At 45.3% G+C, this 16,361-nt stretch overlaps 1 protein-coding gene across 1 annotated transcript in view; it reads right to left on the bottom strand.

Moving 5' to 3' along the window:
• Positions 1 to 16,361, bottom strand: part of AMHR2 (anti-Mullerian hormone receptor type 2) — a 976,241-nt gene that overhangs the window by 597,121 nt on the left and 362,759 nt on the right. Inside the window, exon 4 of the mRNA XM_086936519.1 lies at positions 6,499 to 6,567. Coding sequence (XP_086792645.1) covers positions 6,499 to 6,567 — 69 coding nt within the window. The remainder of the gene's footprint in view (positions 1 to 6,498; positions 6,568 to 16,361) is intronic.

The raw sequence follows: 16,361 nt of genomic DNA on the forward strand, positions 1-16,361 counted from the left end.
TGTCACCACTCATCCACACAGGCACCAAGGCATTCCATTCATCAAAGTCACACCAACATTCCGTTACCATCTCTCACTCTGGCTGAGCAGCTAGGAGGACCTAGGCTGGTTACATATAAATGTAAACCTTAGGATATAACAGATTGGCTCTTGCCTGTTGGTGTGCTTGGAGTGGCGATTGGCTAGTGGTGTACATGGACTGGTGCTTGGCTGTCTGTGTGCATGGATGGTGCTTGGCTGCAGGGCCGGACTGGCAGTAGCGGGCTCCTGGCGTTTCCCCGGTGGACCCGTTTTCTGGCCGTGGGGCAGTGTTGTCACTGGGGCCCAGTTTTGCGGCAGTGCTGCAATATCGGGCCCAGTAACAAAAGTGGGAGCAGTATTTTTTACTAGATCGCAAGGGGGCAAGTCAAGCAGCAATCTGCCAGTGTTGGTTGCTGGTCCCAGTCCAGCCCAGCTTGGCAGACGGTGTGCGGAGATGGTGCTTGGATGGCGAGTACATGGGTGGCGCAAGGCTGGCGGTGTGCGTGGATATTGCTTGGCTGACTGTACATTGATAGCATTTGGCTGGCGGTGTACTTGGATGGCACTTGGCTGGCGGTGTGCATGGATGGTGCTTGGCTGGCGTTGTGTGTGGATGGCGCTTGCCTGGCGCTGTGCATGGATGACACTTGACTGGCGGTGTGCGTGGATGCTGGTGTGCATGTCCTGACTCTTGTCTGGCGGTGTGGCTTGCATGAATTCCCCAGTGTTTTCTTACCTAGAATACCCTGCAAACCTCACATTTACTTTCAAAGTCACATTTTCATCACATGTCTGTGTGAGTAAGTTGTAGGATCACTGCACAGGCACAAATGTCCTACTACCCAGCATTCCCCTTGGTCTCACAAGAAAAATGATACCTCACTTGTGTGAGTGCCCAAAGTCGTGTCAGCCTAAAAAACGTATAAACAAACTACCGTTTTGGACCCGCTTTGGACCCCCTCAATCTCTAAACGTTTTTGGCCCTTCCATATCATGGGCACTCAGCCCATCCACACAAGTAAGGTATCATTTTAATCGGGAGACTGAGGGAAACGCTGAGCAGAAGGTAATATGTGCCGTGCGGTGAGCTCAAAACTTTCCCACTCCAATATTAGAGGAAAATTCGACTTTTTAGCTAAATTTGAGGTTTACAGCGGATTCTTGGAAGGAAAATGTTGGAGGATCAATGCAAACCACATCTTTCTGGACTCCCACAGGTGTCTAGTTTTAAGAAATGTCTGGGTTTTTTAGGTTCCTGAAGATGCCTCCAAACCCGGAACCTAAACATAGGTGCCACCTATCTATCACAAAACAACCTGGTTTTTCAAGGGGGTTACCGGAGATTTTGGTCCCAGGCTCAGCGGCAATCTCGGGAAACCTACCAAACCCACATATTTCTGATAACTAGACATCCTGGGGAGTCAAGTGAGGTATGGCTTGAGTGGACCCCCCAATGTTTTCCTACCCAGAATCCCCTGCAAACCTCAAATTTAGCAGAAAAAATAAAAATGTTCTCAAATTTGTGTGTGGGAAAGTTGTGGGATTACCGGGCTGACACAAATTTCACATCACCCAGTGTTCCTCCAGGTCTCCCGATAGAAATGGTACCACGCTTGTGTGGGTGGGCCAAGTGCCTGCAACAGGCAAGGGCCCAAAATGTAGTGTGGGGACTTCAAGATTACCTTTCACAAAAGGACCAGATTTTGCAAGGGGGGTCACCTGGGTTTTTGGCCCTGGGCTCAGCAGCCATCTAGGGAAACCTACCAAACCTACACACTTCTGATAACTAGATATCCTGGGGAGTCCATGGAGGTATGGCTTGCGTGGCCCCCCCTAAGTTTTCCTACCCAGAATCCCCTGCAAACCTCAAATATAGCTGAAAAAATCTAATTTTTCTCAAATTTCTGTGAGGGAAAGTTGTGGGATCACCGGGCTGACGCAAATTTCACACCACCCAGCGTTCCCCCAGGTCTCCCGATAAAAATGGTACCATCAATTTTTTGCATACTTTAGTGTGCCGCTCTTGCCCACTGAACCAGCATACCTTTCAGGGGCGAGTTTGGCATGATATAAGACTCAATAACTCCAGCCGATTTCAAGCAGAAGAAGCTTTGGTAGTTAGTGGACTCTCACATGATGAAAGGGGTTCCTTTGGTATCTCGCCTGGGTGGAATAATCAGGGAGAATGACAGTGAGCTGTGAGTTGAGGAGCTATTTTAAGGGCTGACAAGATACAGAAAGAGTACTCTCCGGGGAAAACAAACCAATCATCAAAGTGAAGTGAATTTTCAGCTACATTCCTGGCAAGAAAAGTGTTTGATCCGCTCACTCAGGAAAAGCGGAATTAGTTTTGACTTAAAACCAGGTTCTGAAATCATATTTAAGTGGCAATTCGGACACAAAGTGCCCCAAGGTAGATAAGATAGCTCAAGTTTGGGTCTTTTGGAAGAGTTTTATCTCCTATCACTATACTTGACAGGAGATTAAACTCTGATATTAGGTAGATGATTTGTCATTTTCCTTTCTCAACATCATATGCAGTTACACCCCGGAACATTTCATAGATTAACAGAGTACCTATGGATGCCATGGTTAAACCTTTTGCACCAAGAGAGTGCTCTTCTCCTATCCTTCTGCTTAAGATCTGGATGTGCAGAGGTCTAGGCAATTGAGGCTGTGCCAATCTGAAGACCTCCACATCTTCTTTATGCCTTCCCTCCCATTATCCTCTTCCCTAAGATTCTCAGGGGGATTTAAAGTGTGAATAAGCATGGGCTTATTTTGCAAATCTGGCGTTCGCGAATTTTGCGAATTTGCGAACTCGCAATTCGCAAAATCTGCGAATTCTCGTGAATTTGCAGATTTTTTTTTGTGTGTTCTCAAGGAGTTCTTCTGCCAGTTCGCGAGGGTTTTGTACCAGTTCGCAATTGCGAACTTACATGTCGGCTCACAACGGTCGCGATTATGTTGTTTCTACGTCTGGTTCATCATCACAGGTTCCCAGCACCCTCTGTTTCACCCCTGCCACCCTCTATTTCACCCATGCCACCCTCTGGTACATCAATGCCACCCTCTGGTTCATCATCACTGTAGATTATGGGGGGAAAAAGCAAGCACACCTGCCCTGCTTCAACTGACATGAATTAATTTGGGGTTGATTTATTAATGTGTCACTGTTTTAAAATTCCAGTCTGGCACCTGCTTCCATATATGTAATTTGTTTTCTGTTGCAGTGCAATTTTTTTCTCCAGGACCTTTGTGGCCTACTTGTAGCTATTCTATGAGCCTGCTGTGAGGGTCAGAGCAGGGTCATACAATTGTTGCAACTAGCAACTGAACTCTGGAGGGGCCCCAGTCAGGAAGCACTACAGGGAATGGTTACTAATGATGAGTTTGAACTTTTGCACCTGCTGAATGCTTTCACGTTTGCAAAACTCATTTTTCTGCAGAACAGCATTACAGCAACTGTAATGCCCCAAACAAGCTTACTTGTGAAAGTTGATTCTAATCCAAAAGTGATCCAAAGAAAGTCAAAAGGCCTCAAATCCAAAAAAGTGCAGGCAAATGTCAACCTGAGGAGTTATTCTGATAAAAATCATCATTTTCAGAAGGTCTATGCTGCTTGCTAGTGGATTTCTTGTGCAGAATTGCAATTTTTGTAATTTCGCGAGTGCGAGATTGTAGCTGCCCGCCGCACCTACATGTTCGCAATTGCGAACTTACACCGCACGCCGCAAAATTGTATCACCAAGAAAAAAAAATCCGCTGCGAGCGAATTTGCGGATTTTCGGTAAATTCGCGAGCGTTCGCGGATTGCGAATTTACCGAAAATCCGCAAAATCCACGAGCAGAACGGATTTTCCGCCCATGGTTAAGTGTGAACACCCAGATGAACATAGCAACTCAGCTCTTGGTAAGGAGACAACGATTCCCTTTGATAAATCAACTAGCGATAGTTTGACCAGTGGAGTTAATGGAATTTTCAAGTCTGCTAATATGAACAAAGCTATCCCATCAAACATTAATACATCTTTGGTTAACTGCCTGAAAATTGAAAGGATAGCCTTGCAAAATCTCAGATGGTCAGAGGATACCATGCTGTAGCACTGGACACATTTTTCAAATTGGTGTGCATGAAGAGGACTGAAGAACCGGGTTTTAGAACCCAGCGGCGCCAGGGGCACGCCCAAAGTCTTCGGGTTCACCTGTCTTAGAATACAGAGACACAGGATACTTCTCGGTGACGTCAGAGATCAAAATTATTGGCTGCAACCAGGAACAGAAGTCTACGAAGTATTACACAAGTAGGTTCGCCAGAGACTGCTCAATTTTCGTAATGCAAGACATTGTCTTTTATGCTAAAAATCACATTCCGGACAAACACCCACTATTTACAATTTATCCAATCATAGGTAACATTGCAAAAAGGTATCGCATGATGACAAACCCACTTTTCTGTTGTCCAGCCACCATCAATTACACGGGAAAGCCCAACATTCTTTCTCGAACAGGCCGGACAAACCCATTATAAAATATCACAACCCATACCATAAATAGGCCATAAAAGAAGGAACAGAAACAGATGAGAAGTAGGATAAGGGGTGTGTGTGTGCATACCAAAACTTTACAACGTCCTGCTCTCTGATCTTTAATCTCGATCAACTACCGGACAAGGAACTGGCTTAACAAGGTCAGCTTCAGGCAACGGGGTCAGTTCACTCAGGTTATTCAGAAGTCAGCTAACATGTACGTGTACTAAAGACTCGTTCGGCCGTAGTCATCGGCCTATGTGAGGGCAACCACAAAATGGCTGCCATTCACAAAATGGAACCCAAGGGTTCAGAACGAAATCCCTAAATACGTAGTGAATCCATCAGTCTAACACGACGCAAACACTCGTACTTGCCGCACTCACTAGTTACGGTTCGCTACTATCAAATTCGTAACAAAACCATGACCTTTATAAAACGGGTTCAGAATTCACGGAACCTCAGGATTACAGCCAGTTTCTTGTAATTGTTACAGGATATTAGATTTTCTAAGAGATAAATTCCTGAAGAACGTATCTATTACAGCCTTAAAAAGTTATTGGGCAACCACTAAGAACGCCAGAGATCATATGAATTCTTTATCATCTATACAGAATTTAGTCACGTCTCTTGCTAAGCTTCTCTTTGAAGCTTCCTATAATATATTCTCCAGTGCCTGCATGGGACTTGCTAGTAGTCCTTCCTGGGCTCCAAAGACCCACGTTTGAACCTTTGGAATCAATATCAATGCCATTTTTTACTTTCAAAGTAGCATTTTAGCTAGCAATAAAATAGACTAGGAACCTAGGTGAGATTAGTCCATTAAATATAGGCGAACCCTACCATAAGGTTTTATTAATGGATAACAGAATAATACTAAATCTTGGGAAATACTCAATCCTTGAGGTGGAAAGAAAGGAATGTGAGGTAATGCCCAATCAATTAACAGTAATTTTCATCACTCCTAGTCCAAGTCTTCCTCGTCACAGTCCAGCATCTGTCCTCTACCACCCTTTATGCTGTTATCAGAAGATCGATCAAGAAAGGTCGGTATAGGGGCTAGTGGAAAGGTTATGATGTGTGAGGTTGGGATGCTCTTAGTAAACACTGACCAACTAAGAGGGTCCTTAATATGGAACAGTCCTGAAAAGGGGGAATAGTCTGACAGAAGGATGGGACATGTTTAAATGGGTAGGACCGTGATCAGGAAGACTTGAACTAGGAATAATGAAAATTACGGGTAAGTAAGTGAGTCCATATTTTTAGGGAACTCCTGATAAAACAGTTTTGCTCATCCCATGGAGTAAAAAAGTGATGGATGCAAATGCTTGTCTGGATTTGTTTATGTTCTTGCTCAGGATGGAGGTGGCTTAACAGTTCAGGCTGGATTAATCTTATTGGAACAAAATCAAAGCTGACTTGCGTGTGATGGTCTCCTTTACTTATTTGTTTATTAAAGAGATTGTATCATTTATAATTAAACAGAAGGGGTAAAACAAACCCGTGGTCTGTAATGCACTAGGAAGAATTATCTTGGCTTCATTAAATTCATGTGTTCCTGGCACTCATCTTTTTGCTAAGGGAGTCACCCTAATATGCATGGGTCTACTCAGAGGGTGTTCCTGTGCGTGCTATGCTACATCCAAGCTGCATCTCCCGAGTGACTCCCGCAAGGAGGTAACCTGACTAGGGATTCTTGTGTTTGCATTCAGAGTGGTCTAGCAGTTTGTGAAAATGCAGCAGGCTAAAGGTTGATTTGCATGTGGATGGGTGAATGTAAGGAGGAAATGAAGAAGAGAGATAGGTTGAAGGGAGTACTAAAGAAAGGAAGATGGGGATGTTGAAAGAAAGAGAAAGAAAGATGGGATGGATATGAAGAGAAAATGCTGAGAAGGAATAGACAAGAAAAGAAGCTAAGAATAAAAAAGCATCTAATCTCCAATCTTACCAACTATGGCAAACCCCAGGAAGATCAGGATGGTCAGAATAACGACAGCCACAGAAGCCCAGGGCCAGACTGCAGATGGAAGGAAGAAGTTACCCATTAATACACATCTGCTAACCAACTGAGGGCTTTGTACATGAAAACATTTGACACTTAGGTAAATATCAGCAACACTTTCCAAGACATTTGATTCACAGCAACAACACTGTAAGACACATCCATCGTACTCCGCTACTACACTCTGCAAAGCACCATGTCATAGCATACCCAACAATATAGGAAACATACCAAGCATGCACCAATGTTTAGATCCTAAACCTTAGGATTGAACTTGTATCTAAAACACACAACATGTGCCAAGTAATGAGCCAGAATCTGTGACTCAATGCACTAGACTAGAACTTACATCCTACAAACTGGAGCAGAGGGCAGATCCTAAGCACCAGAGCAGAGGTTACATTACAAGCAATTAGAAATGGCTCACATTCCAAGCATTTGAACAAATATTACACGACAGGCTTTGCTACAGAGCTATGATCTCAGGCACCTAGTTTCACTGTTGCTCCAAACCATGAGGCTAAGTGTAATTCCTAAGAGCTGGGAGAGAATATTAATCCGAAGCACTTGCACACAACGTTCATTCCAAGTAAATGGACAGGGCTTAAATAACAGGCACTGGGATAGTTTGAATTTGAATTTGGATAAAGCTCCCATCTCAAGCACTGTTTCAAAACGTACATCCCATGCACTGCAAAAAAAGGTTGACTGCAAATACTGTAAGAGGGCTTTGACCCTAAAAGTTTGGGCTGATGGTCACACCTGCTCAAAGACCCCTCAAAATGAAAGATTTCTTGGTGTACGGTGTGTAATGTGCTAGTGGTTACTAGAAAATACTAACAATTGTGCACTGGTAAAACCTCTTTGATTGCATGAAAGACTATTGGCCTGATTTAGAGTTTGGTCGGGAAGGTACTCCGTCACAAGTAGTTTGGCGTAGAGGATACTCCGTTGCATGTGCGACAGAGTACCTTCGCCCCCAAACTGAAGGTTAGCCTGGCTCATTTAGAGCTGGGCAGACCTTCAGTATGTCTGCGCCGAAGACTGGTCCATCTACGCCACTGACATACACATCCAAAGGTCCCAAAGAATAAGGGCCATTGGAGATTTGACCATTTGAACACCTGCCCGTTTTAGAGTGGGCGGTCATATAGCAAGCTTTCTTTGTCCATTACCGCCATGTACAATTTGGCGGTAAGGGGCAGTGAAAACTGTAAAATAAACCCACACCATGCGAGACACCTCCCATGAAGAAGGGGGTCATTCGTTTTTTATTTTTTTTAAACAAAATCCTGCTTTGAGATTTTGTTTTTGAAAATAAGAAAGTGGTTAAGAGTTTGACGGATGGTACTTTCCTGTCAACAGAGCCGCCTGTCAAACGTTTAATGCATTGACAGGGAAAGCTGTGATTGTGGTTCCAGCAAATGTAGGTGATGCCGGTAAATGTAGGAGATGTCTGCTGGGTCAACAGACATCTCCAAATTTGAAGGGCAGGTACTCCGTCGCCCTCATAAAGTATAGCCGATCCTTTGTGGTATAAATCGGCCCTTTATGACTAAGGAAGGCTGATAATATGAAATACCTGCATTAACACTATGAACTGCAAGGGCACAATATGTTCCCACGATCAAGCATATCAGGATTTCAAATGCAGGCCTATAGCATGATGCAGAACATAAGTAGTCCATTGCTTCTTTTTATGCCCCAACTCACCAAGGCCCTTGTAGTTTTTATGCACTTCAACAAACAGCTCCTTTCATTTCTTTTGGTTTTGCCACTGCACTGAGGCTTATGGTGCTTTAATGGTTCTCAGGCCAACATTCTCTGATTAAATTACTTTACTGAAAGGTGAAGCACAAGAAAGGCAACACTCCTCTTCGTGGAAGCTATCCTGCCACCTTCCCTTGATCAGAGCGTCTCCGAGAATTCTGTGTTGTATCACATTCTGAGAGGTTTTGGTCGCGAAGAAAGGTCTTTACCATTCCCAAAACCATAATGAGCTTCAATAAAGGGACAAGATACACTAGTCTGTGGGGAATACCTGTCACAATATTTTGGTTTTAATATCAACCTGCCAAAATATAGCATCCCTTTTTGCTATGTCTATTTTGAGAACATTAGTATATGCACCGATGTATAGACTTACTATTCTTAATTCCACATCTACATACTTTTACAATATGATGGTAGACTATATCATGGATACACTGTATTGGACGGTCCATATTAGCCCTTTCTGTGCAGGCATTGGCCAGACGCCAACGCCCGCACTTCTACCCCATGGTCAATGCTGAGGAGGGTTTAAAAGGAACCTTACGTGCTTGCAGCAGAGGCTTCTTTTTTTTCAAACCCCGGAGTAGAATCTTTTCTGCTTTAGTCACCACATTCCGGCACCACCCCATTTATGCCATTAGCATTCCACGAAGTGTGCTGATGTCTTAAACCCCCACTGGAGCAGCGAGGAAGAACCAGGGGAGTGCTCTCTCTTACCTTTGGTGGGGGTTTTAGGCCAAAAATGGCCAACCCACATTTAAAGGAGACAAATGGGAGGCAAATGTGAGAAGCATATCAAGACTGATATGTAAATCAGTCTTGACCCTGCTTCCTATTGGAACAGTCCAGCCTGACCTGCCATGCCAAGTCCATCCTAGGACAGGTTTCGGTGTATCACCTCTGATCAGCCAAGATAGCTTGACTCCAGTGGCATGGCGAGCACTGGCCCAAGTCTGGACATACCTTTCCCACTTAGGGTAACAAATGCAACCTTTGTTGGAAGCGTGAGAGCTTCTGGTATACGGGCCAATATTGTTTTGCTGATAATGTGGGTTTTCCACCAGGGGTCACGATCATGCCCTAGGAATGGCCTGATTGAGGCCCCAAGGGAACACAAAAAGGTGTGCATACATTCTGGGGGCCGGTCAGACAAAAGAGGTCTGCACCCCAGGGGAAAAGCATGCTTCATTAATGTAGAGGGGGTCGGCCTTTCTAGCTAACGGGCCGGCTCCTTGGGGTGCATTTTTTGTTTCATTGAAAGTTTTTTTTCCCTAGGTGGCTGAGGGATAAGATCAAGTCTCCAAGGAGGGTGCGATCAACCCCTCATGGCAAATCAAAGTGGCCCAAAATCTGCCGGACCACCAGCGACAATGCTTATTTTTCTTGTTGATTTCTCTAATATTACCACACACATTGTTTGCAGCAAACACAAATACATGCATTCTTGCTTACCATGCAAAACACATATACTATGTACTTTTACAAGTTGAAAACGGCACAGTGTTGAAAAATGGGCTACTTTTTTAGATGTCTATATTAGTCATTACCTTTTGATTGTACTGAGATATAGGTTATTTACCCAGTAAGCATCTGTTCTTGGAATGTAGAGCTGTAGATTCACATGCTTTGCATACTCCTGCTATCTAGTGTTGGGTCCGGATGTTTGCAATTTGTTTTTCTTCGAAGAAGTATTTCCAGTCACAAGGTAGGTGACTCCTCCTTATGATGATAGTGCGCATGGGCATCGACTCCTTTGTTAGATTGTTTTCCCGCAGAGGGTTTGAATAGAATTAGTAAAGGTAGAATAGAGATGTCCATGCGAATGTATGTAAAGTAAGAAAAAAGTGCAACAGGTATAGGTACCTCGGGAGGCCTGTGGGCGCATGTGAAACTACAGCTCTACATGTAAGCATGGGCGAATTTTGCGGATCTCGCGTTCGCGGATTTTGCGGATTTGCGAACTCGCAATCCGCAAAATCCGCGAATTCTCGCGAATTTGCGGATTTTTTTTATGTTCGCACGGGTTTCTGCAAGTTCGCGAGGGTTTTGTACAATTTCGCAAATTGCGAAATTGTACAAAACGCGTGCGAACTTGCAGCAACCCGTGCGAACACAATAATATGAAGAGAAAGAAGCTCCTGGTCACAGGAACAGCACGGAGATTGCACTCATGAAAGTCAAGGATGCAAAGGCCTCTACCCAGCATCACAGCTGACTTTCCACGGTAGATTTGGGAAGAGGCACACCTGTCCAGCCTCGAAGACGCTCATGATTGTTTTTGGGCTAATGAATGAGTCACTGAATTTGAGCATCAACTAGTTCGAGCGACCATGTGTGTGTTACTATGCAATCGCCCGAAGGGCACAGGGGTCCCTTGAGTGAGCTGTCCATCATAGTGGGTGAATGGCGGGAAGACGGTGCAAACCGCGAGTGTGTGCGCGGGGCCAAACGTGCGGGGCTTCCATGCGAGTTCACATGCCTCTTGTGTGCATAAAAGGTCAGAGAAAGATCAGTTCAGCAGCCTGGCCTGTTGTAACTATTTTACGATGGCGCCGGCAAGCTGCCAGCGCCATCCTAAAATAGTTACTAAGTTAGCTTCAACAGGAAGCTCTAATAGATAAAATCGAGCACCTGCTTTATTTTATCTATTAGAGCTTCCTGTTGAAGCTAACTTAGTAACCATTTTAGGATGGCGCTGGCAGCTTGCCGGCGCCATCCTAAAATAGTTACAACAAGCCAGGCTTCAAGTTTTGAACGTTTGCCCCCGGAAAAATCCGCCGCTCGCGGATTTGCGGATTTTCGGTAAATTCGCGGGAGTTCGCGGATTGCAAATTTACCGAAAATCCGCAAAATCCGCGAGCGTAACGGATTTTCCGCCCATGCTTATCTACATGCCAAGAACTGAAGCTTACTGGGTAACTAACATTATCTGTCCGAGGCATGTGAGCTGTAGAACACATGCTTTGCATAGACTATTCAAAAGCAAACTCCCAAAGCTGTGGCTAACCTGTAGCTGTTGCAGTGGTCTAAAAAAGTGTTTTGAGTACTGCCAGGCCTACATTAGCTTGTTGTCTCGCTAACCATCCTACACAATAGTGTTTGGTGAATGTGTAAGGTGTAGACCATGTTGCCGCCTTACTGATGTTAACTAGGGGAATACTCCCTAAGAAGGTCATAGTAGCCCCTATTTTGTGGGTGGAATGTGCTCTGGGGGTATTTTCAAGGTTCTTTTCACTTTCACATAACATGTTTAGATACATTTCACGATCCATCTTGCAATGCCTGATTTAGAAAAAGGATTGCCTTTGTGTGGTGGCGAAAAGGCAACAAGGAGCTGTTTTGTCTTACGAAAATCTTTTGTCTTTCCACATAATACAGTAGAGCTCTTCTAACATCTAGTGTGTGTAGAGCTCGTTCTGTCACAGAATCAGGTTGAGGAAAGAAAACGGGTAACTCAACCGATTGATTGATGTGAAAAACAGAAACCACTTTAGGAAGAAATTTGGGATTGGTTCGAAGAACCACTTTGTCTTTTTGAAGTTGAAAGAAAGGCTCTTGTACAGTTAGTGCCTGGAGTTTACCAACTCTTCTTAAGGAAGTATTTCTGATAAGAAAAGATACCTTCCATGATAGAAATTGTAATTGACACTTGTGCATTGGTTCAAAAGATGAACCCATTAGCCATGTAAAGACTGTGTTCAAGTTCCATACTGGTGCAGGTGGAGCTCTTGGTGGTATTACTTCTTTTAGTCATTCCATAAAGGCTTTAATCACTGGCTGGTACTCTGATTAAAGGTAAGTGTTGTCTGTTTTGTAAGTATGCAGCTACTGCTGCTAATGAAATCAACTGGCAGTGTAGGCTAATCCAGAATGCTGTAAGTGTAAGAGATAACAGATGATGTTTGCACTGAAGCATCAAGGATATTGATATTGTTATTGTTACACTATATAACACATCTTTTTTACTTTGCTGCATAACATGCCCTAGTAGTAGGTTTCCTAGCTTCTTTTAGGATATTCGTAAAGTCTTGTGGTAATTGTAAGTAACCAAACTCTATAACTTCAGGAGCTAAATCGCCAGGGTTGATTTCCTTGGGATTTGGATGACTGATTAATCCATGGCTCTGAGTAAGGAGATTGGAGTTGAGATGCAGCTTTTGGTGTGGAACTATTGAGAGCTATAGCAGGGTGGTGAACAAAGGTTGACATGCCCATGTGGGAGCTGTGGGAATGAGTTTGAGGGATGATTGTCTGAGCTTCCGAACTACTAGCGGAATGAGTGGGAAAGGCGGAAAAGCATAGGAAAATATTCCTGATCAGTTCATCCATAAGGCATTGCCCTTGGAGAGCAAGTGTGGGAACCTGAAGGCAAAGCTTGGGCATTTCGTGTCTTGAGCTGTAGCGAACAGGTCTATGTGAGGAAATCCCATCCCTGAAAGTAGGAAAGAAGAATCTGGGGATGAAGTTCCCACTCGTGGATTTGCTGTCTCTGTCTGCTGAGAAGGTCTTCAATTTCATTGTTTACTCCTAGAAGATGTTCTGCTAGGAGATAGATTTTGTGATGTATGGCCCATTTCCAAATGGCCTGTGCTAGGCATGATAAATGGAGAGAGTGCCTCCCCCCGAGTTTTTGTATATAATACATAGCTAGTATGTTGTCTGTGTGGACTAGGACAGTTTTGCCTATTAGGTGAGTTTGAAAACTTTTAGCGCTACAAATACTGCTAGTGGTGTCATATGGCCGATGGGGACGTTGTCGACATTGCTGGGTTGGCATGGGCTCTGCTGCCATGATGCCGCTTTTGCACACGTTGCTACATGGCTTTGTTTTTGCAGGACTCTGTTTATGCCTTTCGCATTGTCATTGTTGCTGGAGTGCTGAACCAGCACCAGGGCTCCTCCGCGGCTCAGGCAGGCCACCCTACATCCAACACAAAGTTGCCTGTGAAGAAGGAGCCTCTCAACAAGATGTTCCATTGCCCAAAATTACTTTATTGGAGGGGTAAAGTGAGGAAATCAGCAGCCATGCTTCACAAAATTATTAAATTTCGCCTGACGGGTTTCGTGGTTGCTCCACTTTTTCACAGGCTGACGAAATGGTAGAGGCGGCAGCACAACAGTTTATAAGCACCACTCCTGATATCAGACCTCCGCCTCAGCGGCCGTGGCCGCTCCCGTGGCCCGATGGTCTTCGGAGTACTCAGTATTACTCCAGTGAGCAGCTGTGCATTAGCCCCCAAATTGTTCAAAATGAAACACCACAGTGGGCGGTGGGACATAGCTCGAGGCCCCGCTAACACAATCATCCTCCAAAGTCAGGCTCCTGTCCCATATGCCGCGGCGCATTTGTCGTCGTTGCTGGAGTGCTGAACCAGCACCGGGGCTCCTCCGCGGCTCAGGCACGCAACCCTACATCCAACACACGAAGTTGCCTGTGAAGAAGGAGCCTCTCAACAAGATGTTCCATTGCCCAAAAGTACTTTATTGGAGGGGTTAAAGCGAGGAAATCAGCAGCCATGCCTCACAAAATAATAAATTCCGCCTGATGCATTTTCTGGTTGCTCCACTTTTTCAAAGGCTGACAAACTGGTAGAGGCGGCAGCACAACAGTTTATATGCACCACTCCTGCTATCAGACCTCCGCCTCAGTGGGCGTGGCCACTCCCGTGGCCAGATGGTCTTCATAGTACTCAGTATTACTTCAGTGAGCAGTTGTGTGTTAGACCCCAAATTGTCCAAAATAAAACACCAGAGTAGGCGGTGGGACATAGCTCGAGTCCCCGCTAATACAATCATCCTCCAAAGTCAGGCTCCTGTCCCATATGCAGCGGCGCATTTGTCGTCATTGCTGGAGTGCTGAACCCGCACTGGGGCTCTTCCGTGGCTCAGGCAGGCCGCCCTACATCCAACACAAGAAGTTGCCGGTGAAGAAGGAGCCTCTCAATAAGATGTTCCACTGCCCAAAATTACTTTATTGGAGGGGTAAAGTGAGGAAATCAGCAGCCATGCCTCACAAAATTAATAAATTCTGCCTGACGCGTATCATGGTTGCTCCACTTTTGCAAAGGCTGACGAACTGGTAGAGGCGGCAGCAAAAGAGTTTATAAGCACCACTTCTGATATCAGATCTCCGCCTCAGTGGGCGTGGCCGCTCCTGTGGCCCGATGGCCTTTGTCGTACTCAGTATTACTCCAGTGAGCAGCTGTGCGTTAGCCCCCAAATTGACCAAAATAAAACACCACAGTGGACGGTGGGACATAGCTCGAGTCCCCGCTAACACAAGCATCCTCCAAAGTCAAGCTCCTGTCCCATATGCAGCGGCGCATTAATCGTAGTTGCTGGAATGCTGAACCAGCACCAGAGCTCCTCCGCGGCTCAGGCAGGCCGGCCTACATCCAACACATGAAGTTGCCTGTGAAGAAGGAGCCTCTCAACAAGATGTTCCATTGCCCAACATGACTTTATTGGAGGGGTTAAAGCGAGGAAATCAGCAGCCAAGCCTCACAAAATTAATAAATTCCGCATGACGCTTTTCGTTTGTTGCTCCACTTTTTCAAAGGCTGGTGAACTGATAGAGGCGGCAGCGCCACAGTTTATAAGCCCCACTCCTGCTATAAGACCTCCGCCTCAGTGGGCGTGGCCTCTCCTGTTGCCCGGTGGTCTTCGTAGTACTCAGTAGTACTCAAGTGAGCAGCTGTGTGTTAGCCCCCAATTTGTCCAAAATAAAACACCACAGTGAGCTGTGGGACATAGCTTGAGTCCCCGCTAACACAATCATCCTCCAAAGTCAGGCTCCTGTCCCATATGCAGCAGTGCATTTGTCGTCGTTGCTGGACCGCTGAACCAGCACCGGGGCTCCTCCGCGGCTCAGGCAGGCTGCCCTACATCCGACACATGAAGTTGCCTGTGAAGAAGGAGCCTCACAACAAGACTCATCTACTTCTGGCCTGAAAAGATGTTCCTTATCAAAAGTAGTATTTAAAATTGACTGTTGCACTTCGAGTTTGAACTCAGAAATCCTCAACCATGCATGTCTCCTTAATAACACACTAGTGTTTATCTCTCTAGCTGAGGTGTCTCCAGCACCTAAAGCACATCTAATTGAGGAGTTGGATATAAGTTTCCCTTCCTGGACTAAGGCCTGGGCTTTTGCTTTGTACTCATCTGGGAGGTGTTGTAGCAGTTGCTCCATTTCGTCCCAGTGTGCCCTATCATATCTGGCTAGCAGAGCCTTAGTATTGGCAATGCGCCAATGATTTGCTGCTTGGGTGGCTACTCATTTACCAGAGGCGTATAATAGTTTTGACTCCTAGTCTGGAGGGGGAACATCCCCTGTGGTTTGTGAATTAGCGCGTTAACGGGCCTTAGAGACTACCAAGTAGTCTAGTGGTAACTGTCCTTTAATGAAGATTGGATATGAGGGAGCAGGCTTATATTTTTTTTTAATTTGGGGCGTGAGAATGCGAGCACGCACTGGATCTTTAAAAATATCATCGTCATGTCTCAATATACCTTTGCAAAAAACACAGTTGATGGACAGAATGTAGAACAATGTCATACATTCACCCCACTACAAGGATCTGGGCCTAAATCCATCGTTGTTTTGCACTCCACACCACCCTGGGTTAGACACTGGCTATATGCAAAACAGCTCTGACCCTGTGCCTCATGGGAACAGTCCAGTCCGATCTACCAAGCCATGTCTTTTCCAGACCGGAATCAAGCATCCAAGGACCGGTTTCTGGCTATCAGCCTTCATCAGCCTGGATAGCTTGACTCCAGTGGTGTGGAGAGCCTGGGACTCACGTCTGAGTATACCCAGCACACTCGGGGTGAAAATTGCAAAAAACACAGTTGATGGACAGAATGTAGAACAATGTCATACATTCACCCCAGTACAAGGATCTGGGCCTAAATCCATCGTTTTTTTGCACTCCACACCACCCTGTGTTAGACACTGGCTATTTGCAAATCAGCTCTGACCCTGTGCCTCATGGGAACAGTCCAGTCCGAACTACCAAGCCATGTCTTTCCCA

This window comes from Lissotriton vulgaris, chromosome 1_1 (assembly GCF_964263255.1).
Source record: "Lissotriton vulgaris chromosome 1_1, aLisVul1.2, whole genome shotgun sequence".
NCBI lineage: Eukaryota > Metazoa > Chordata > Amphibia > Caudata > Salamandridae > Lissotriton > Lissotriton vulgaris.